Here is a 25,116-nt window from a genome sequence, read left to right on the forward strand (position 1 = left end):
GACTTTTTGACATGTCGGCTTTTTGTCTCTTTGACATTATGTCTTTTGACTTCTTGCGTGTTGACTTTTAGCTTGTTGACTTCTGGCGTGTTGACTTTTTGGCAGGTTGACTTTTTGTTCATTTGACATTTTGTCCTTTGACTTCTTGCGATGTTGACTTTCTGTCTGTTGACTTAATGTCCTTTGACTTTTTATCCGTTTACTTTTAACGTTTTGACTTTTCATCCGGGAATCAGGCGCAGAGGCGCTATATGAGCATTTGGGACCAGAACAGCCATGTTTCCTTTCGTTGTATTGAATTTATGGCATAAGTGAAAAGTGGTTAGCACACTTAGGTATATTTCATGCCCGTTACCATTTACACGAGCCCTACGTCACGTGTCTGTCTGCTAATGCTAAAAATTAGTGCGATAAGCACCCATGGTAGGTATATGTCATAACCGCACGAATGACTCAAGAGCGAAACTCAAGTGCAGGTGGACCATAAAAGCGCACATGGTACATGGTCGTTGGCACACATGGTACACACTCGATTGCATATGATAGCGTGACTGACAGTGAGGTGTGTTTTTCGCGGTGGGCTCGGCTCTGGGGTCGGGGTTCCCACCCGATCCATATGGCTGTTTACAACACGCCACCCGCGCCGCTACGGTTACCAGTGGCCGTATACATAGTCGGCGACCGCAGCCGTTCGTCACCGCGCGCCTGCCGACGGCGCGGTGGTGGTGGCGAATAGAGGCATTATGGTGGCGATGAGAGCGATGACGAGAAAAATCCAGCGGGAGCTGGTGGAGGATCTATTCTCGGATAATGAGGACGGAAAGAAAAAGAGGTCGAGAGGAGGGACAATAGAATTAGGAAGGGTGCTGTCAGCAAGCCAAAGTCCTTAAGCAAATTGAAGAAGAAATGAATGACGATAGCAATAAATCCAAGTGTGGAAGAGCGAGCCCGGAAGTTTTCGTCTTCGTGACACCACTGCCACGAAAATCAGACGATACAATGCCTATATCGTTCCGGTATTGAAGTCATCAAAGCGGCATTCGAAAAAGACGCATTGTACGAGTGCAATGAGCTCCTACACGGAAAAAAATATTTACTCCGCGAGAGATTTACATACACCTTTTTTTGAAAACTCCTTTTGATGGTGTTCATATACCATTCATTTTGGAGTATTTCATGGCGAGGAAGAGTAATAAAAGTACCTCACTTTATCTGTCGGAGTAAAGGAAAGAGATTGGGATTTCACTTACTCCCCATGCATAACCGCTCGGAGTATACAAATCCGGTCGGAGTTTTGTCACTCTGCTGTGACAGTTCGAATAAGCTTGGAAGTACGCAATGCAGAGTAATTCACCGCAAAGGGAGTTAACGAAGAACAGAGAGGACAGTCAAAAGAAAAGAAGAGTAACTGAACTCCAAAAAAAGACCTGAAACTCCTATTGAAAGAGTTTTGCCGCCATCGCGCAAAACTCGAAAACGCACTGATGCACGTGCGTTTTCGACGCCATTTTCAAGGCAGCAGTCGGTGGCAGTTGCGCCTACAGTGAACATGCCGGTGGTGGTGTCAGTGGACTGTCAGTGGATTGTGAGAGTTTTCGGCGGAGAGTGGTGCAGGAAAAGGTGGGAGTTGGTGACGATACTCTCGGAGACGACGCTCTCGCAGCAGCAACTATCATCTCACTGCATATAACTGACAGGATCTTCGAGCTCACAATTCAGGCAAGTCCCTTCTCGCTGCGACTTTGGAGATGCGTTCAACAGTTATATTTTCTTCGTGACATATTAAAACCAGAAGCTACTGCAGTGGAGGCTGTTTTTTTTTTCTTTGCCCAAAATATTGACGTCCAGTACCTATGCCGGCTCTTCCCGGAATCATTCTTTTTTGGTAGCTATACACTTTTGGCAAAACTAGAGAATGCAATGAACAACATCACCGCCTGTTCCCCTTTGTCGTAGACTTGTCATGGCAGAATATACAAGGGTTAAAAACGAAAATTAATAAAAGATTTACAGTTTTTGGAAACTCGTGGTAATGGCTTACATGTTCCGGTTAATTTTTGTTCTATTTTGCTCCTTTCTTTGAAAAATAATCTGAGTACCTGAATGTCATTGGTTATCTGCGCTGCATAGATCCATGCCCCATATTCAAGTAGCCTTTTCATAAGGTAATTTATACTTTAACCCTCGCCGGCACAGGCCATTTTGCGTACTTCGACGGCACAAGGGGGGGGGGGGTACGACCTCCCTGGCGTTTGGCCCCTGATCGAGCTAGAGCTTCGCGGAAAAAAACGAGCGTATTGCCCTTGACGAGAGAAAGCCGATGATACCAAATTTTGAGGTCCTATGTCATCGGTTGACCTTCTAGGTCAGGTCAATGACCCAAAGGAAAATCGGGACCTGCAAGAACATCGTAAAGGGTGGCTGCTGTTTTTTTTCGGGGCGCTGATCATGAATATCATGTTGGTTTAGATCACAGATGATGTCCTTATGCATGTAGGCCAGGTCAGGTCAGGTCAGGTCAGGTCAACCAGTAAGGGTGCTGCCGGGTATTTGTAGTAGGTGTCAACCGCCTCTGACAGCCTCGTAACATGTTACGAAGGCACGAAAACTACTTTGTAAATGTTCAAATGGTTTTTAACCGAGGTCACCAAAAGTCAATGACCTGACCTGACCTTCAGGTGACCTTGACACCCATCCTAATCCATGAGACCAACATCATATCACATGTTTGAACGCTTGAAACCACGAAAAGACTGCAAACGCGCTGCTAATGCGAGCCGACGTATACGCCGAATCGCGATTCTGGCCAAACATGGTCTTGGAAAATAGGCCACGGGTCAAAGGTCATTTGGGTCAGGGTCATGAAATTATCAGGGTAGGTGTAAAATTGATTTACACGAGGGTACTGAAAGTGTCGTCGCGATCGGCCGCTTTTTGCGCGAGTTAATTGCGAAAAACCTGCCCCACCCCCTTGTGCCGGCGAGGGTTTAACAATGAAACTAGTTTTAATGAAAGAAAGAAAGAAAGAGGCTCTGCTGATCATTCCTTCTCCATGAGCCCCGCCAACCAAACCTCACCACCACGTGCAGCTCCACATCATACACCGAAACAACAGACTTATCATGATACTCGTAACACTCAGGCCCACTTCTCTCACACCCTCCCTCAGCCACGATCACCAGCTCAATCCAACCCAACAGCACCACCATCCCCAGCGCTTGAAACCCACGACTACGACACACCATCAGCATCCCATTCTTTAGCCGGACACCAAGACATACCATCATCACCCTCAAAATCCATCAGCTCAATCTCTACTCGCCTTATAATGTATAGAAAGATATATGAGGAAATGAGGGCAAGTTTTGTGCTACAAGGTGTCGATCTGAGCCGCGACCCTCTGGCGGACCCAGACCGTGCTCCATACCTCATGCGCGGTGTTACTCAGTGTCCTGATTTATCGTGTCTAGCTCAGCCTTAGCTGTAGTTATCTGTGCATATCTGTATACCTATTTGAGGTGCATGCCTGTACTGGTTACTTTGTTTGTAATATATCCTATCAACAAGTTTTAATGAAAGGCATATGAAAAAATACGTGTATTTACATATATTGATTTATTAGAATAGGCCTCTCTCAATAATTTTCCGAAAATTACCCGCCACATCAAAAGACAAATGCACTCAAGCGTGAATTCCGGAATTGAAATGTTTATGAAAATGTTAGTTATATAAAATGTTATACGGAAATGTTAAAAAGCTCAAGTTATCAATTGCAAAGGTTGAGCACAGAGCAGAGCAAACATCACTCCTCGCCCAATACAGTGACCTTATAATTGCATCAAATTTCATCAGATGTTGGGAATGTCCCTAGCTCCTAGATAAAGTTTCTCAGAAACCCATTGACCCAACCTATGCAGACTTAAAATATTGTCTTTTTTAGTCACAACGGAACATTTTCCATTGCAGATAATGCTGGCAAGCATGGTTGGCAAACACGCTCGGAAGCCCGTTCCACGACGAGGAATACGTTGGATAAACGAATAGTGTCCAACGCGTGGTTGTCTATTCATCCAGCACAACCCTCACGGAGACAGTGTGTGCAATGCACACTGTGCATGGATGCTGAGCCACAGTGTGTATATTGTATAACCTTAACCCTCCCCGGACCTACCGGTTTTCTGCATGTACCCAGGTCGAGGGGCGAATCCCCTTCCCATTTCTTTCCAACTTGAGCTAGAGGCTCGCGGAAAAAAACGAGCATGTGTGCCGTCGCGAGATGCAGCGACTAATACCGATTTTAACCCGCCCTGACCGGGGAGAGCGTTCGGACCCCCCCCCCCCCCGTGGTTTTCGCAGATAGCTCACAAATGGCTGCGTGGAGCCACCGTCTTCTTTGGCACACCTGCTCATGCATCTTTTCCCACAAATGTTAAAATTTCAGACCCAGGTCGCCAAAGGTCAGGTCACCAGGCCACTTCAAGTGACCTCACCGTAGAAAGAATGCTCGTGGTAGCTACACCGACTGAATGATTGTGTTGCAATTTTCGGCGATTGATAAAAGCAAAAGAATCTATAAAATATACCTATATCTCAGAACTTCGATATCGATGACCTAATGCCAGGGCAATTTTGCGCAATCTCCATTATAAGTGAATGGGAGAAAATTGCAATGCGCATCTTTTGGACGAACGTCGTTCTAAACACTCTCAAACATCGATTGAGAGACATGCTAGAGCGGTAAAAAACCTCAGATGTGTTCAGCTTGACGAAAAGAATCGACCGATATGCAGCATGACCTTTCCCGGTCAAGTCATGACCTTGACCTTAAGTTAAATTTTCAAAATTACCCCTCAAGGTCAAATTATAGTTCATTCAATGCGTTTCGACAAGAGGAATATGATGCTGCCAACAGCAATGTCGTGACTCTATTGAGTCAAAAGTGATTACAGAAATACACTATTATTTTCGTAAAACGGTTATTTGTTGAGTTCTTTTTTTTTCTCTCTAGAGGCTAAACTGTTGACCTGAGGCCACATCTCAGGACACATTACGAAAGAGCGTTAAAAATGGCTATCGAACGCGCCTTTCCGCGGTGCTGCGACTCTTTTAGGTTCCCAAGTTATGCGCCGGTTTTCAAAAACTATTGAAAGAGGCAAAATTTGACCTTTGATGACCTCTGGTGACCTGATCTTTGACATGATCTAAAAATGACAGGATTATTTTCTTCATTATTTTTGACTATCGAAGTGCCGTTTACCGCGTGTCGCTAGATGACCCAAGAGCCGAGTTAGACTGGGGCGCGAAAACGCCGTCCCCCCCCCCTCCCCAGCACTCCACGGAAAACTCGCACCACCAGCACGGCGCTGGATATGTGTGTTTAGAATCACACCCCTATGACCGTGTTACAGTGTTATGGAGAGTCTCAATTCTCAATTGTTTCTGCATAAAAATGTGTTAATTTTTAACCCTCGCCCTGGCAGGGCATTTTCATAACACGGCCTGGCAGGGGGGGGGGGTCGATGCGAACCCCCCCCCCCTCTTGCGATTGCCTCCTATGGCACCTAGAAACACCAAATTTGGTAGGTAGGTGGGCCCCCTGGAGTTCTCGCCCCTGTGCAAAGTTGGTTGCTCTAGGTCAATATTAAGGGGAGTTTTGGCCTTTGGGGGTATACGTGTAAAATTTTCGCTAAAACAGGTCAAAAGTTTTTCGCTTCTAACTTTTTATCTAATTAAGATAGAACAAAAACAAAAGCACCAGTGAACTCAGCACATCAAGGCGCGTTGAATGATGTACTTTTTTGCTTGCTTAGGTGTACTTAAAATATTAAGCACATCCTAAGTACAACTTAAGTCTTAAGAATGGTCGAAATGCTTAATGTTGCATATCATTCGACTCGGCTGTTCAAGAGGAACAGAATGGTACCATTTTGAAAGCTTTATCCTTATTATGTGACAAGTTATCGGCACAAACGTCATTTGACCTCAGTTGACCTCATTTGACCTGACCCTTGGATAAGTACACCAAACAAAGAAGCACCAAGTGACATAATGTTACGTACTGTGGTTTCAAAGCACAAAAGTGATAGAACGAAGCGGATATCTTCAGTATTTTCCGAATTGAATATTTTCCCATAGGCTTAACATTACGACGTAATGACCTCTAACTCACCTCAGGTCAGTGACATAAAAAAACGAACAATATGTTATACAACTCGGTGAACTTAGTACATCCTGAAAGTTTGAAGGACATCAGTCCAAAACTGTGAGTTGGACAGGTGCATAAACAAATTGAAATTTGACCATGACCTTGTACCGGTTGTTCTGACCTGGTGACCTGACCCAAGGTCACCCGGACCTGAAATTTTCAGGTCATATGTTAAAAGGTTGCCCCATAGGCAGTGCCAAATTTGGCGGCACTGCGCACCGCCGTTTTTACGCTATCTTTGAAAAACCTTAGGGGGATGGGGTCGCATCGACCCCCCCCCCCCCCTGCCAGGGCGAGGGTTAACATCTATGATAGCCATACTTCGTTCACCATTGCTGTACTTTCTGGACGCTGCTATACTGGATGATACTGGATGCTGCTGCAGATTTTCTGTAAACCCAGTGGCAAATCCTTGTGGCTCCTGGCCCTCTTGTGCTACATAAATCTGCTGTTACATGCATGATTTGGTTGACGAGAATACAGAAGAAATGTTGTTTATAATCCAGTGTTTTTGTTGGATATGCTCGAGATTTTTATTCGTCTGCTGGTTATTTATTACACTATAGCTAAACTCTGTTTCCGAAATGCGCGAAAGAAATAGGAAGACACTGGTTCTTATTTCAGCCTCACAACACACGTCACGTCATAGCATCATAGTAACTTTTTTTTTGCAATGATATAACGTTATAAATGATCCATACTTGTTAAAATTCCAGCTGGAAATGCTCTGATTATGTCAGTTGGGGCTTGTGCAATGTGCGTCCTGCCCAAAATTAGGAGTGACTCAACCCGTATATTTGGGGTGACATCACACCTTTTTTGGAAAACTCCAGAATGTTAACTTTATCTACTCTAATATAAGTACTGTATTTGGGATGAGTACCTTTTTGGGAGTTTTGGAACCACTTAGCTTGTCTCGTTTTCGGTGTGACATTACTCCACAGACAAATTTAAAGGAGTTTCACTTGCAGAACAGGAGTAGTGAAACTCCCTTTTACGATCATAACTCCGGAATAAGGAGTAGTTAATAAGGAGTTTTATTACTCCTCTTAGGTTCCACTACTCCCTATTATTTTTTACTCCCTAAAAGGGAGTTTCAATTGCGTTTTACAAGGGAGTTTCAAAACACCAAGAGAGTAATGAATCGCCTTTTGACAGTTTTAGGGAGTTATGGATAGAACTCCAAAATAGGGCGGATATCTACTCTAATATAGGTACTGTATTTGGGACGTCAGAACCCCACGTAGGGGAGTAAATATTTTTTTCCGTGTATGAGCATCCTATACAGTACGCTTAAAGTATTCGACATTTTTCCGGAGTTGCTCTATCAACAGAACGTTCAGCAGCATTTTTCAGTTACCTCGATTTTCTTCGACAGCCTTTCTGGCATCCTCCGTTCATAAATCTCGACCAGCACCACTCCCACGACATCCCTACATGGAAAACTTCCAAAGGTCCAGCTGAACTTCCGCAGCTGACGGAGAAAGGCGCAGGCCAAATAACCTCGCCCGCCGAACGCTAAATCTCCGCGGCCTGCCACAATTTAATATCAGCGAATAAATATCGGTCGAGGATTTGTGTCCCATGCCCAATACCCATGCCGATCCCGTCCCCGGAAAGACAGACCAGCTGTCTGCTGAGGGTGGCAGGCGGCGGGCCCCGCCCACACGACCTCTGCCACAGACGAGTGACGGGTCCGCCGGGCGCCGGTCGCGGCACGGCCCCACCCTACTGTGACCTTATCCCGGGGTCAGTCCAAATGGCCACCAGTGACACCAGTCAGCCGGAAACGGGCGCCGCACGAGCCACACTGATGGCCCTATCTGACACCAGATCGGGCGGCCACAGGACACCGGAGATGGACCATCAGACACCGGAGGCGACCCTTGGGGTATCGGAGAGTGACACCCTGGATATGAGAGACGGACCCGTCACCGCCGGGGCACAACTAAGTGGCATGACCCATCAGCACATAACTATGCTGGCTGAATATAAATGATATGCTAGATCAGGTAAGCTAGGATGCAAACCATCGCTCTCATGATACGTATCTCAAGAGGTAGATCGTCGCTACATGGCTACAATACAAACTGCAGGAATTCGGGGTCATTTCTTATGTCCACTTAAGAACTTTCATAAGACATTGTAACCAATGCAATGATACCAAATAACGCGGGATTCGCAGACACTGCTGGAATCCCTCAAAGCAGCTTGACATATAACACCGGTTATTACTTTACGTAAGCATGAACGTTGAGGAAACAAAAAAATATCGATTAGTAAGGCTTCATGATAATTTTCCTGCAATGCAAAAATCACCAAGATAACGAAATGCAACTATGTATACTGCATGCTGTGTCATGACTTCATTAGGACGGTCTACCACGGCCAAAATTGCTGCCGCGGGCCGCGTTAATATCGCAGCCGCGGGCCCTATTGACTTCTGCCGGTGCTGCCCCTTAGAGACGGGGATATGACCGTCACAATCAATACGGCGGCCCATACGGCGCCTATCAGACCCGGCTGATCCCCGAGGGGTGTCGGCACCGTATCAGGGCCCCGCCTATTACAGCGGCGTAGAGCCATGAATCATTACACGATTCCGGTTATTCACCGCGGCCGACACGGAAATGGGACTTTATAGCTCACCGAGGATACATCATAACAGGGACACGGAAATCGACTTTAATCCGAGGATAAGCTCAAGGTACCGAGGGTACATCATTCCAAGCATGCTATAACATCATACAGTGCCCTGGGGCATCGCTTTGATACATAGAGCGATGGAAGTACAGAATTCTCATAGTGAGCCGTCTTTACAATGGAATCCGGAACTGCAAGTAGTGCCAAGTCGACCTCTGGAAATGTGGCAGGTCGACCGGATCCAGTCCTTCCACCAGTCCGACCCAGACGGCCAGACCAGTAGCGCCAAACCGGCCCCGTGGCGGCATTCATCGGCGGTGGGCTGAACACGCGAAATAGGAGATGGGGTTCGCGAATCAGGGGGTGGGTGGAGATATCGACCACGAAACAGACATGAGTAGCGGCTTATATATGTCGGGCTTTGGAGTGGAGGTGTGCAGATATGTGCCATCAGACGATGGGCGGAAGACTCCATGAAATATGTAACAAAACAGGTATGAAACTGACTATGTACCGAATAGCTCACATCGCTGAAATTCACACAGAAGCACCTTTTTAAAACGTGAAAATGGATGAAAAATTGAGGGAGAATGACATATTTCCGGGAATAGTAAATCAACCTAAAACAATTTAATTAACCTTCATAGTCTCGTGTGTCAGTTGATAGGGCAGCTAGATATTCCATTGGCGGCCCAGTCTCATTGACCGACCAAAGTCCGCGCGGCAATGTTTGTGCCACAGCTGCGGGCCGGCTGTGGGCGCGACTGTGGGCGCGGCTGCGGCCAGTCGGCTGATACAGCTGTCAGGCAGGGCAGCTGCGGAAAAGTACAGTTGGTAGTGTTTCAGCTGGTGAAGACAAGACAAGGCTGCTGTTTTGGTAACGAGAAACCATATGTGTGAAGATGTTCTCTGGCGTGCAGCCGCAAACATTAGTTGGATCAGTTGATTCAACCAACAGACATACAATGGCTCAAAACTTCGTTCCTTTGAAAGAGAGCGCCTTCGAACTCGCTCATGGGTACACGTGAACCGTCCGACGTCACTGCTACATTTCGACGCTCACAGCAGTCAGTCAGTCTGGCGCCCTTACATAGATAAAAGTTCTTTGCTCTTCATTATGAACGAGCAAAATATTCAATACATAAATTTCGAACGCTGAGGGACGGGCAAAGCCCAGGATCCGTCAGTGTTGGCACCCTTCCACCCATCCACAAACACGGCCAGGAGGGCCCAGGGTGAGACGAAACACGCCGCGGGCGCGAGCCATCTGCCGTCGACATACAAATGATCAGGTGCAGACAGGCTGCCAGAGCTGGGTGCATTGAAGTCGTGAAAACAGGATGGCGCGGATATGTAAACAGCCAGACCGACGGGTAGACCGTCAGGTGGAAGGGTCCGAAAAAAGGTGGGAGTGTCTGAACAGGCCTGAACGGGGCGTGACTGAGGGGCCGGACATGTGTACTCTGTTCTAGCCGTGGCACGCTACTGTTTACAGGACCTTGAACGGTGCACTGGGAGGGGACCTGCTGACGGGGCTGTAGCGGTCGCAGACGACCGCGCTCGGGTCATCAGCGGGCTCATCGGCGGACCAAATAACCGCCCTGCTGTGCGGTGCTTTTATTCATTGCAGGCGGCATCGTGAGGACAATAGAACTTGGGGAGAGAAAGGAATGAATCAATTCCGTCGACATACAACTGAGACAATTATAAACTATTAAGGTAAGCACAAATATTTAGGCACAGACTCTCGCAATTTCACTTCAGCCCATCCACACTCCATACTCCATAGCACCCAGTGTAAAAAATGTCGGTAGTAATCTACAATGGCTTCGATAATTTTCGAACGCCGCCTTCCGCAAAGCACCACTTCAAACCAAGCGTGCGCATAACAACATGGGAAGTGCTGGGACGCAAGTTCAAGAGCGCCACTCGACGGGCGAGATAAGGTGTCGAGGGCCCACTCACCTCCGAAGTTTGGAGTCCATCGCGGCCGCCGTGCCTCCTCCTCCGGTCACGGGTCACACCCAGTCACCTGAGTAACAGAGAGATAACGTTAGTACGATAAACTCCCCACGTAGACCCGCACCGGCCATCCCAGCCCTGTGTCCATCCAGTCCGACGCACGACTACCGGGCGCTCCTCTCACTCACTTCAGACACCGGACATTACGAATGGGTACCCTGTTGGTGGTCGTTGCAGCAGCACTCGCTCCGGTCTTTGAGTCCCACCTAATTTCAGTTCCACCTCACAGAACAGCCTGCGAGGTGCCGGGTGCGCCTGGCAGGACCATCCAACCGATAGAGCGGACAGCTGGAGCACGCGTGGGGATGGATAAGGACCAAACTGGTAACTGGTTGCAGAGGAGGCAGGCATATGATGACTTTCTGAAATGGGATTCAAAAGGAGATGTTTTTGGCGACGGCGGCGGCGGCGGCAATTAGCAATACCTACGCTAGCGGGAGCGGGTATGCAAATGAAATCGGATTTAATATAACATTAATCCTTCTGATTATAAGTTAGGCAAGAGACCTATCTTTGCGATCTGTTCAGCCAGAAACTGGGCTAACGCAAGGCTAACGACTCAGCCCGACCCAGCCTCTTTTTCTTTATTCAAAAATTCTCGTGAGTGACATCACAATGAGCCCTCACTCTTGGAGGTGCCGATTTTAGCAATCGGCTGAACAAGAGCTGATGAGAGAGGAGGGGAGAAGAGAGAGAGAGAGAGAGAGAGAGAGAGAGAGAGAGAGAGAGAGAGAGAGAGAGAGAGAGAGAGAGAGAGAGAGAGAGAGAGAGAGAGAGAGAGAGAGAGAGAGAGAGAGAGAGAGAGAGAGAGAGAGAGAGAGAGAGAGAGAGAGAGAGAGAGAGAGACGCCAGAGGCGGAAGAGGGAAGAAATCGACACAGGAGAGCACGTTTTTAGCCATCCGTTTTAACTCGGTCGGAAATGACCTCCCTCAGCCCAAAACTCCATCTCGCGTGTTACCTCCGGCCGGCCGACCACCCAGATTCTCCTATTTCTGGCCCGACCAGCCGGCGGGGTGTCTGAACAGCTGCGACGGCCACATCCTCCCGGCCCGGCCCGGCCCGTCGACCACGTGTCGTCTGCCGCCGGCGCCGACGATCGATGCTCCCCGTCGACGGGCCGCGAGCTGGCGCAGCCGAGAGCCGCCGCAGCTCCGGCGTGAACCGGCCGGGAGGGCCGTGTGTTCAGCGCCGCCGGCGGGCCAGGGCCCACCAACAGGTGGGCGGGGTGGGAGGCGGGGCCGGGCGGCACGGCAGGGGGGGGGCTGGTCAACGGAGGGGTCGGTGGGGTCCACAGGTGGGGGTCCGCCCCACCCCCACCCCCAGCCCCCGGCGGCCCGGATGTATCGATCGCGCCGGCCCGTGACGATGTGACCGGTCACAGTGATGGGACGCGCCGCGGGGGGGGGGGGGGGGCCGGGGAGACGGACACGCAATAGAGCACGGCCAGAGCCGACCGGACACACGGCTGATGAATGGTGCGGCGGTGATATTTAATCCGCACGGCGAAACTCTACCGATGCACGGTACATCTCAGATGAGCCACAGCCGGGCTTTCACCGGAGCCGAGCCGCACTGACGAGTGACGACATAATATCAGAGAATCGCCACTAATTAGGCCGTGCAGCCTCAGAAATCGAGGACCCCTAATGAAAAATAAGAATATATGTTGCCATTAAAAAACGAACGTCAAGTGCTCGGTGCTTTTCAGCCAAAAGTCCCTCTGCACTATATGTATATGCACTATGCAACACTGATAAAAATTTTGACACCCCACCTCTACGACGACTCCATGTTTTAGAGTCTGAGTGCTTAGATTTTGGTGTCCGACTCCAAAATGTATGGTCATTGACCCCATCGTTTGGCGTCGGTTTCCGACGAACCCAAAAAATGGTGTCCTCCTGAGAGGGTCATGACACCCTTAAATCGGATCAGTGAGCTCTGCGAGGGTGTCCGACACCAAAACGGCAATAGTTGACGCCTTTGTTGGGGAGTTGGCTATCTTTAAAAGGGAGTCGTGCATCTGAGCAAGGGAGTAAGACACCCCTTTATGAGAGTCAAGTTAAAATGAGGTGTCTTGACTCTACGTTATTGCACTCACTTAACATGGAGTCGAGACTCCTTTTACACATTTGACTCCCATAAAAGGTGCTTTACTCTCTTGCCAAAATATATGACTCCTCATCAAAGAAGGATGACTCTCTTTTGAACGTAGGTGACTACCTTTGGAGAATAAGTGATTCCCTTTTGAAACTGTGTGACTCTCGTTTGAAAATGAGTGACTCCCTTTTTAACATGTGCGACTCGCCCTAAAAATGTGCAACTCCCTTTTCGAGAGGTACAACTCCTTTTTGGAAATGTGCGAATCCCTTTTGAGTTAGGTACGATTTTCTTTTAAGATATGTACGACACCATATATATATAGTTTACATATAGGTATGACTCGCTTTTGAAGGTGTACGACTCCCTGTTGAATGATCCCTCATGATCTACCACTCCCTTTTGAAAATTTCGATTGATGTACGGCTTTCTTTTAAAGAACTACGACTAAATACCTCGCTGAAGATATGTCTCTCTAACAAAAGTGTGACGTTTCATTACGGGAACGTTAAACTCTAACAGAAAAAGTATACTCCCTATTTAAGGTTTCAGACTCCTCTACGACTCCTTTAAACGGATGTTATATAGGTGGCGCTGCTATCGTGCTGTTACTGAAAGTTTTACTTTTTCTCATAGATGTCGCTGATTGTGACAGTCTTTTTTTGCGTCGAACTTTCCGCGTTTTGTCTGTAGGTTTGACGTTCCTTGTCTTTCTTTCATCATTTTCATCAGTTTGGCAGTTTGAGATTTAGGACTGGCCCATCACAACTTCTGTATGATGTAAGATGATTGTGTGGTAATGCTTTGACGGCTAAAACTCGGTGAAAAGATTCATGTTGCATATAATAAAGCTTAATACTTGCATGTGCGTGGTTACTGATTAGACTCCAATCTTGGAGTCAAATCAAAGTTTGTAGACCGGATGTGGACATTGAAGTCATATCTAGAGATCTTCCGAGAACAATACCTTGGAATTTCTCAGGATATGATGGAAATGGAAGACATCTAACATGTCACGGTGACAACAGTGAATGGCGGTACCGTGGTTTGCTGTTTCGCTAAAGAATGGTGAAACACCAAATAAGACGATTCTGCTGAAGCGCGTCGCGCGTTGGGATATTTGACACCTTTAGGAAGATAACACTCCAGAAAAGTGTCATTTGCACCTCTGTAGGGGGTAATTCAAGAGAGCTATGACTCCATTTAAGGTGATATGCCAAAAAGTCCGCCCCATAGGAGTGTCAAAATACCCTCTTTTGGGGCATCATTACCCCAAAAGAAAGAGTCCTAAGGGGAGTCGTGACTCTATTTATGGTGACATGCCAAAAAGTCCGCCCCACAAGGGTGTCAAAAAACTCTCTTTTGGGGCATCCAAACTCCGAAATCAAGAGTCCAAGTACGCCAATAAACGGCGTTCACGGATACCATATTACGGTGTTATGATGCCCCAAAAGAGAGTTTATTTGACACCCCCGTGGGGCGGACTTTTTGGCAGAGTCACCCTACCCCCCATTTGGTGTCATTTTTTCTTTCAGTGAATAGTGAGCAACAACATCACAGGCATGGTGTATTGTCAGGTCGTTCACTGCACAAAGTAGTGGGGCGAATTTTGCGTATTTCTCCACCTATGAGAAGTTGCCCATAAATAAGTCCACTTTTTTCTTATACCAGTTTCCATTGACAACCACTTCGACCAAACTGCGAGCAATGGCTGAAGTGCAGCCATTTTCTATCGTGGATCGACTTGTAAGATCCATCACCGACTCCCGCGCAAATGAAGTGCAAGACGTGCTGGCGAGAAACGGCGCCAATGTAGCGCAAGATGCGCGGGCATGGCGGTGATGGTTCTGGAGAACCCATCATGTAGAGGGGACTGGCATCCGGGTAACCACCGGCGCGTGCTTATCTGGCTGGTCAGGCCGCCGCTGACGAGCTCGCTCCGGGGACAGGGGAGCTGAGCCTATGGTCCGGGGCTCCGGGGGCACGGGGAGCTAAGGTCCGGAGCTCGAGGGCAGAGGAGCTGAGGTACGGAGCTCGAGGGCAGGGAGCCGAACTCCGAAACTCCAGGGGCAGGAAAGCCGGAGCTCCGGGGCGGAAAGCTGCAAGGTACGGAGCTCGAGGGCGGGGAGCTGGGAGTGGGAGCTCTGGGGGCGGAGGAGCCCAGACAGAGAGATATAGATGGGCATGGAGCCAAGGTCAGCAGCCCTGTGGCAGGAAATCCGAGCTCGAGGACTTACTAAGTTAGGTCGCTGTCATCCCAAGGCCACTGGGTCTTGCAGGTAGGGCTGGAAAACATTTATCTTTATATAGACTGGATTTTTTGGAAAACTGGTGGACAAGTGGTGAGCGGATTTTATCAGATGCGGGTTCAATATGTTCAAAGTTTCAAACCCATAGCAAGGCTGTAAGAAATTGCTTTTTTTGCATCATGAAACTATCTTATTCAGTTACGTCAGTTTTGCAGCCAGCAAGTTCAAACTCATGTTCTAGAACATAAAGGAACTTTTTCTCCTCCAGCCTGAGGGGCATCAGTACAGACAAGTCTGCGCCCAATGAATGAAAAAAACAAATTAAAATACACGCAGCAAGTGTTGAAATATAATTCAGCATAGCAATGGTTTTGGTGCATATCTTATGCCTATCAACTATTTTACTATTGATATGAAAACACTGATGCATTTAACTTACAAACATCTTAATTTCACCAAAATTTCGGAATGTCGGTTACATAAAACGGCGATAAAAAGGTGAACAAATAGAATGAGATGAGAAGCTACCGGTTTTTTCACGCATTCCCTTCAGTATCACATCAATAATTATCATACATGGTAAGACAACCAGTTTCGCAGTTATTATTGTAAAAGTCATAAGTACAGGTGCATTTTCATTAACATACACTGCTTCAACAGGGAATCCAGGGGCGGTCGTGCGACTTAATCGCGACGGCTGTCCCGTCCCGCCGGGGACAGGGAACGAGTCAAATGCCGCCAGACAGCACGCCATCGTGCATATTTGATCAGCGGAATGTGGACAAGCCGACAACTGGCAAGGTGGAAATTCGGAGACTTTGTGGGCAGTCAGTAAGTAATAACAGCGAAAAACAGCCGCGGCTGACAGCACACAGCCCGAGCCATGCAAAAGTGAGTTATATTTCACCAATTTGACCTGTTCCATTGGAATGGTGACCTTTGCGTGGGGTCAAATGAAATATAAATGATCTCGTGCCTTGTCAAGTCTCCATGGACATTTTATGTGTCTAAAAGTAGACGCACGTTATGGAAACCCGATCATTCTGGTACGAATCAAGGGTGGCGCATACATACAGCGCCACACTCCGACAAATATGCAGCCACAGCTCTTTTACTTATTGTAAACAAAGGGGATGAGATAACATACGAGATCGTTATTAGGTATACCGCCAGTATCCCGCACCATATCAATAGGCACGTCACCCGCTGATGCTCAAGGCTGATGCTATCTGTCACCCTATAGGCTCATACGGTCTACAGTGTGAACTGTGAACTGTGCGTCAGAGTGCAGACGGTTGCGTCAGACTACGGTTATTGAACGGCATGAAATCCCCTCCATGAAAGCCATTAAAACTTTTGCCGTATATCAATCCGTTGGACCCGTTCCATAACGAGATCTGCCACCACATATCAATTCCACTCCCCCACAGACATTCCGCCCACTTGAAACTGCACTGGCGCAATTCAACTCAAAAGAGGCATATCCATAACGCCGGTCCGCCCACCAAACTGCGCTGAATGTCAATAGAGCCGCCGTCACGAGACAAAGTTTGTGCGAGGCGCCGGCGGACGGGCTGCCCGTTAGTGTTTATCCCTCGCCCGTATTGGTGTTTTTTCCAGCCGCGAACGTATAAGGGGGGGGGGGGTCCGTTGGACCCCCCCCCCCTTGCCGTTTCGCCCCTGATCGAGCTAGAGCTTCGCGGAAAAAACGAGCGTGTTGCCCGTGACGAGAGGAAGCCGATGATACCCAATTTTAAGGTCCTAGGTCATTGGTTGACCTTGCAGGTCAGGTCAATGACCCCAAAGGCGGGAAAATCGGGACCTGTTAGAACGTCGTAAAGTGTGGCCGCTATGGGGTTTTTCGGGGTGCTGATCACGAATATCATGTTAGTTTTGATCACAGATGATGTCTTCATGTATTTAGGCCAGGTCAGGTCAGGTCAGGTCAGGTCAGGTCAACCAGTAAGGGTATTCGTAGTAGGTGGCAACCGCCTCTGACAGCTTCGTAACATGTTACGAAGGCACCAAAACTACTTCGTAAATGTTCATATGGTTGCTAAATTCGAATTCAGCTCCAAAAACTGGCCTAGAAACATGTAAAACTTGAAAAAGTGAACCGAGGTCATCAAAGGTCAATGACCTGACCTGACGGGTGCAGTTATTTTTTTACATCTTAGTTTTTGTTTACGCGTTTTTAGACGTTTCTCGGCGCACTGTTGTTGAAGTTATATAGGCCTATTTTACAGCTATTTTTGATTCACAAAACTGCTGCAATTTTTAGAACTTTTTTTGCATATTGACATTTTGATGGAAGATTTTCATTGAATGCCAATATAATAACGATGTGAATCGAGCCACGCTCGTAGCGAAATATTACGAATCAATGATAATAACAGTAACCGGCAGAAAATATGTAGTTACCGCGATTGTATAAGATAATACTATATGTTCCGCATGAAATTGACAGGAGATACCACAAGAATAATAGCCTAAACAAATATTGAAATAATTGAAAGCTCATAATACCCGGTTAGCACTGCTAACGCTGACCATTTTCTTCGAACATTAAATGCTTACCATACCATAACATCTGAAGATAATACTTGAACCTCGAAAAGCGAGTTGTCCAGTTTCAGTCTCAGTTTGTGCGGTACTGGGCAGGGGCGGATCCAGAAAATCTCCAAGGGAGGGGCCATTAGAAACCAGGAGGCCCCCCCCCCATAATCCCACCTGTTGGAGGCCCCATCTTCCCACTTGTTGGGCCCCCCCCCCAAAAAAAACTGCGTCTATTGAGCTTATCTAGCTGTTCAGGCAACATCTCAACATCTGTGCAGGCTTGGAGGCCCTCTGTGCAGGTTAGGAGGCCCTGTAAAAGTGGTCATCTCTGTGAGTATAAGAGACCTCCAAGTTATGAAAAGCTTTACCAATCTTCTAACAAAGAAGTCTTCTCAGCTAGTCTTCTAAGAAATAACTAAGTGGGTAGGTTAAAAAAAAAAACTCATCGGATTTCGGCCACTTTATTTTCAGGAGGCCCCCTTTTCAGCTTTTTAACTTTTTAAATTTTTATTTTATTTTTGAAAAAAAATCGGCCAAGGGGGGCCATGGCCCCCATGGCCCCCCCCCCTTGTATCCGCGCCTGGTACTGGGATACCTACATTCATTATCCCCTGTTCAAGTGCTCTGCGGCCGCCGCGGCTCCCGCGGCCGGGAGGCGGAGCCTAATTTCGATTAGGTTGAACACCCTCGCGGCTGCGGCCGCTGCGGCCGGCGACGAGAATGGCACGGTTGTTTTGAAAGGAGATGCTGATCAAAATGTTGTGCGTAATTGCTTTATAATGGCTTTATTACTTCAATTAGTACCTTTTTGAAGCAATTATTCCTAAGACAACATAATAAAATCAACCGAAACAAAGAGCGAAATCCACAATGTTTTGTCTCACGCGCGCAGTTTATGTCGAAGTTTCCCTGCGGTCGCTCCCGAGCGACCGCGGGAGCCGCAGGAAGAGCTACGCATTACCCAGAATGCTGCTCTCACCTGATTGGCCGCCAGCTAAGCTCCGCCTTTTTGGCCGCGGGAGCCGCGGCGGCCGCAGACACTTGAACAGGGCCCGTGAATCAAATAAAAATTGTCCGGGGCATCATGCTGTGATTATATGAACCAGTTAATATGTATAAAATCTAGTTATTGGCCAAACGTAACGGCCACGGACCGTAGGATGATGACCCCGAATTTTAGCGAAATGAAGTATAGGTTCAAGCAGTTTAAATAATGCTGGTGCGTGATGTAAATGTGGCCACAGTCTACAAACACGATAACAAATATCGATTGCGCTTCGCTCAACCAGAGCCATGCTCGTTCTTGCTCATCCTCATGAAACAGTGCATCCCCATAAAATGAAAAGTCTGAACGAACGCATTCAGGTTCCTACCTCTGAATCACCTTATATTGAGATCCGTTTAACAGGAACACAAACGCGGCCCATCAATTTGTCAGTACTAAGGCAACAGCGTCTGACAAGTGACAACGCATCAAATGGCCAACTTCTGAGTCTGACACTATCTACCAATACGGTAACGGCAATAAAATTGCATTGCAAAATGCAAATAAAATTGCACGATTTCCAAGCGCAGCTTGAAACCAAGTGCGACCAGCTAGTGTCATTTTCACAACCAAGTGCAACCAGTTAGTGTCTCGAGACACATTCCAACTGCATAGGTACCGCAGTAACCCATTAGGGGCGAAAGGAAACACATGACTTGTGAACGATCAGCGTTCTGTCAGCGTACGACGCATAAAGCAAACTGCTCAACCAACTGCGGTCCCGAACAACACAACACAGAGCCCCGAAACGAATGGTTTACAAAAGTCTACGACTGACGACATCGAAACAGTACCGTAAAGTGGGGCTATTTGAGACAGTGGGGCTATTTGAGACAGTATTTAAAATCGCTATAAAATGAAGATCGTTTGATTTTTGTGTGATATTTTTGCTCAGGGAGGTGTGGAATCGAGCAGTAAATCACCTGAGCAAAAAATTAAGCATAAATTTTAAGTGGTTTTTATTTTATAGTAATTTTAAATACTGTCTCAAATAGCCCCACTGTCTCAAATAGCCCCACCTTACGGTACGTTCATCGGGACTAGTCACATGACTCGCTCAACCCAGCTGGGTTATGGGTACTAATTGCGCTTCAAATTGACCTCTGACAGCCATTTACTTACGCTAGTTTGATGCATAAGACTGTACATTGAAACTCAAGCGGCAGCACATAGATCTCCATCAAGGTGGTTATATACAACAGAGCACCTCGCTAAAACGAGCGCGAGCCGCACTGTCACACTGACAGAACACTGAGCCGCGAGTCGTGACAGTCGCACTGCGTCATATGCACGCAGATGTCGCACTCACGGCACTGTTGCTGGCACTGCGCTGCGGGTGGACACGCGCGGTGCAGTAACTAGCTCCACGGTGTGCGGCTCACCGGAGGGATTACCAGTCTCCGACCGTCCAGGCGGGAAATGCGGTGTCTTCAATCATGACCGCCGTCCCCGTCTCCGCGGAGTGCCGCACGGCGGCGACGCGGCGGCGTCAAATCTTGAGCTGGTGGACACTGGACTCCTGCCAGAGCTACCAGCTTCAGCCCTTCAGCATCCTGTCATCAGCAAACTCCAGCAGAGCTCCAATGCAACTGGGAAAATAAAATTTATGCTGTTAAGCTAAATCATGCAAAACATTTCCTTGCACAGGATTCTCTTGCGCAGTTCAGCAAAATCTTCTGTGATATCCATGGCCGTGACAAGAGGACTTGATGCCATTGTAAAAAAAAAAATATAGGTGCATTGGTTCTCATTTACCCACATCGAGCCTCTATAGGTACCATTCATTTGTATATCATGAAGTATGTTAACTACACAATATTTATGCAAAAGACTGACATGAAATATGTAGAAATGGCAAGAGAGATGGGTAAATAAGCCAAATAGGTTGCAGGATTTATTGGCACCAAACAGGTCAGAAAGTAGAAGTTCAAACAATCTTACAAACTACACCAGAGAAAGTCTTTGAATTAGGTACACAATTATGCCACAGAAATAAAAACAATGCAGTTTTGTAGAGCATTTCCCAAAAGATAATTGTGATTCAGCCTTGCTCCCATTCTGAGATTGAATAAATACAAATTATGAGGTGAAAGTTACTAAAAAGCAGTTTTTTTTTTAGAAAACAGCTTTAATCCATGTATGTCTGATTTCAAACTCAAGGCAACATCTCATAGCTTTGACAGCATGAAATTTCATTATTGAGGTTACAATTTCCATAATCTTGTCACAAACAGTGCACTTTTATATGGATAACTAACACCAAATCAGCCAACCTTGTATCTTTATCTGGTGAAACTCAAGAAACCAATAAAGCAAACAATTTCTGAGCAAAACATTTAGGTATTTGACAAGCTCAAGCACCAGCCACTGGATCGGTATGATGGGGTCTCGTAACTTGAATGTTCAGTCTGTAAGAGCATGCCTGACTTGACTTAACGGCTTTGAGGCATCACAAAGACCTTTGAAGCAGCTCCTATTCTTTTTTAACATTAACTTACACTAGCATTACCATGCTATGATGATGAGGTGGCTGGTTTCGGGCGCATGAAAAGTATAAGCAGCCCTTCTTTCATTCTACTTCCTTGTTTTCACATGCTGCACAAAATGTTTTTTTCTTCCACGCTTCTTCTGTCATTATAAAAAATAATAGGCATCATAATTGCTTCACTTCTTTATGTTCCAAGTATTGCTGCTGCAATTCATAACATCTCCCGTTAGTAAACCATTGCCCTATGGCCGCTAAAGTAAATAAGTGGAATGCGCAAGAAATTGTCGAAATCACGCCAAAATAGCAAACTAAGATGAGAAAAAATAACCGCACCCGACCTGACCTTCAGGTGACCTTGACACCCACCCTAATGCATGGGGGCAACATCATATCACATGTTTGAACGCTTGAAACCACGAAAAGACTGCAAACGCGCGGCTAATGCGAGCCGACATACGCCGAATCGCGATTCCAGCCAAACATGGTCTCGAAAAGTAGGTCACAGGTCAAAGGTCATTTGGGTCAGGGTCATGAAATTTTAAGGGTAGGTGTGAAATTGATGAACGCGAGGGTACTGAAAGTTTCGTCGCGATCGGCCGCTTTTTACGCGAGTTATTCGCGAAAAACCATGGGGGGTCCGTTCGACCCCCCCCCCCCTATACGGGCGAGGGTTAAACCCCGGCCAGTCATCCTGCATACACATAACATACATCAACAGAGTCTGCTCTGGTAACTCAGCTCAGCTCTCAGAGTTCGGTAACAAGAATCGGGAGTGAGGAGAGGGTGTCAAGGGATTCTAGCTCAGAATGTGGAGTGCCGAGACTCGAGACGAAACATCACATAGTGCATTGGTGACAAAAAGGCGAGTTAGAAAGCAGCCATTCGGCATTCATTTCGTGTTACACTGGAGGGGTCGCGAAACTCCTGCAAGTTACTATTCGTGTGGATTCAGTCTCATACGTATTCTGACCCATAGGCGGCGGAACGGGGAGCCGGGAGGGCACCGGGGCACCGTGCCCCCCTTTGATTTTGGCATTTTAACATTAGCCCTATGGGCGTTGCACGGAAAAAATGGGACCAAAAGTCGGCAGTGCCCCCCCCCCCCCCCCTTTAATTGAAGGTATTCCGCCGCTACTGTTCTGGCCGCGACTGCCACGGGAAGAGCACACAAATAGGTACCGGCCTACCACGTAACCACATCCGGCGACATGACGTCACCGCACGTCGTCCGATAGATGACGTCATTCTGACAGCCGATATGACGCAACCGGGCCGCGGCGAGCCAGACAGTGAGCTCTGGGTGGGCGGGTGGCAGCGATGGCAGTACTACTGATGCCCGCTGGAGACAGGGCACGTTGCCAGTCACAAACGGGGTCTATCTGCCTCCGATCAGGGCTGTGTTTTAACTTTCACTGGACGCTGCTACCACGCTGCTATCGCATTTCGCGAGCTGACATCACAGATTGTGGTAAAATTGGGGATACGAGTCTGTTGATGTCTCCACTGGAAACCCAATTTGACAGGTGTGATAGCAGCAAACTGGCAGCGGCCGTGAAACAGGGCCCAGCAGTCGGCAGACCCCCCCCCCCCCTCCCCAGTGATGAGGATCGGTCGTCGGGACGGCCGGTGACCCCGCCGCAGCTGCACGTGCAGTGGTTACCACCTGGCGTAGCGGTGCCGCCAGGCGCGCGATCACGTGATCCGCCGATGTCCAATGGTGGAGCCGTCGGCGGTCACGTGAGCGGCAGTTATGCGGCCGCAGAGTATAAGCTGTTCTCCCGCCTCCACGTGGGCGAATCGCCACGTGATCAGTCGGCACGTGATCATGGGTAAGTGGCCGTGATCACTCGCCTTCGTGTTCAGGCCTCTCGTCGGCGCCAGTGACTGCCACGATTATCGATGCGATGTTCACCTTGAGTTTACCTCGTTCATTCAGGTTGTGAGTCAAGGCGAACATGGTGGCTTCCATGCCACCAAAGCACTGACAGTCTCTCGTTATATGGAGGCCCGACGGACATGCACTCAGCCCATCTCAACTGCAAAATGCCATATTGCCTTAGCTCATCTAGGTCACTGCCGGGAGCCAAAGGGCACGCGTTGCGCTGGCTAGTTGCCAACTCGTCTATCTCCCCACCCTCCCCCTCCCCGACCCCCCACTGAGGCGGCCGGTCGTCGGGAAAGGAAGCCACACACCGGCACGGGAAGGAAAGGGGCTCGGGCGGACACAGCCCGATACAAGGTCACACCGACGGGTGCGAGTGGACAGGGGGCCCGAAATGGGAGACTCCCGAGTCTGCGGTCCAGTCCGAGAGAGCGCTTCTGCAGCACTCAGCCGCGTGGTAGCGCCAATACAACCGTTAGAGCCAGATCCCGAGGTAACCCGATTTTAGTGAGCCCCACCAAAGGAGTCGAAAAACGGTTACCGGCAGGCTGCACCACCGTTGCATCACCCAATGGCCAATGAATGCAGAAGAAGGCTTCAAAGGCCGCGGCGGCTCCTTCCGTTACCACCCCGAGGCGCGGCTAAAAATGCACAGTCACGTCACGTCAACCCACTGAATATTCCCGCCTGACTCACCGTCCAAATCCAGCCACAGGCAGCTCCAACCGTCCCGCTCCCGGCACAGCGCTGGCGCTGCACACCCCGCAGACCCCACCTCACGCCGCCGCGGCCGACGGGCGACTGGCCCGGTCGCCGGCCGCCCAGCCGCCGCCCCGCCCCCACCAGTCTGCGCCGGCCGGCCCGGCGGGCGGAACGGAGCGATCCTACTCGCACAGTTGTGAACCCAGGGCTTGGCGTCTCAATTGGGGGCTAGGGCGTGACATAGGCTATAGGGTCGGGTCAGCTGTCTGGAGTGGCTGATAAATCGACACACGGGCGATCATCGAGTGTCCAGACGTGACCGGTCACAGACACTCAGACACGGAGAGACCGCTAACGAGTGACATCAGCGGGATAGTGGGGAACTACCCCAACTTTTTACTTATTGTGGACACTGGACAACATCACTGGTCGTATAAGGCTAGTAATGCTTCGCATCACAACACTCTAGCTGTAACATTGACATTGCTTCGGAAAACTGATGTAAATTGGCGAGAAAGGTATCTAAAATTGCAGCCGACTGGATTTTCGTACGGCCATAGCTAATAAAAAATTGCTCGGCCATAGGCGGCGGAACGGGGAGGGCACCGGGGCGCAAATTCCCAATAATGCTACACGCTACGCACCTCCAGCGCTGACTGGCTGGTTTTCGCGGGAGATGACGTCATAACCTGACGCCCACGCTCATTGGCCTGGGGGTTATGTGACGTCACATCCATCAGCCAATAGTCAGACGAGGTGGGGATATGACGACAATATACGAGTCTATGCACGAATCACACGCGGACCTAAGGCGCGAATTCAAGGGCCTATTACGGCCTTGATTGATGGCCTTAGCCGAGTGCGCTGGATGTTGGATTTGAAGGCCGTGTTGGTGTTACACCTATTAGACTGTAATTTGTGTTGGATTTGTGGGTGGTGTTGTTTCTGTACCTATGGTGCAAGATGGAAAAGGATGTGTTTTTTTCGGAAAAAATTTGAATCTTCAGGCTTTTCAAACATTGACCGTCGACGTGAACTGCAAAGATGATACCTCAACCTTGACTTTGAGATGTAACGTCAAAACCCGAGAAGAGTTCAGAAACTGGCTTGAAATTTACTGTCCTTCTACCTCAACTACTCTGAACAGCTTCAGACTACTAGCAAGTGGCGATGGGCACAGGAATCTGTTCCACCAAGCCACAACTCTAAACCCTCGCACGAGCAGA

The 25,116-nt window shown here is 48.3% G+C and overlaps 1 protein-coding gene across 1 annotated transcript in view; it reads right to left on the minus strand.

Annotated features, from left to right (window-relative positions):
- LOC122371366 (acyl-CoA:lysophosphatidylglycerol acyltransferase 1-like) overlaps nucleotides 1–24,094 on the minus strand; it is a 35,830-nt gene extending 11,736 nt beyond the window's left edge. Inside the window, exons 1-2 of the mRNA XM_043347636.1 lie at nucleotides 23,885–24,094; nucleotides 10,814–10,880 (exon numbers count right to left, since the gene is read on the minus strand). Coding sequence (XP_043203571.1) covers nucleotides 10,814–10,833 — 20 coding nt within the window. The 5' untranslated portion in view covers nucleotides 10,834–10,880; nucleotides 23,885–24,094. The remainder of the gene's footprint in view (nucleotides 1–10,813; nucleotides 10,881–23,884) is intronic.
- Between the last annotated feature and the right edge of the window lie 1,022 nt (nucleotides 24,095–25,116).

Source organism: Amphibalanus amphitrite, unplaced genomic scaffold, assembly GCF_019059575.1.
Source record: "Amphibalanus amphitrite isolate SeventyFive unplaced genomic scaffold, NRLGWU_Aamphi_draft 001236F_arrow, whole genome shotgun sequence".
Classification (NCBI taxonomy): Eukaryota; Metazoa; Arthropoda; class Thecostraca; order Balanomorpha; family Balanidae; genus Amphibalanus; species Amphibalanus amphitrite.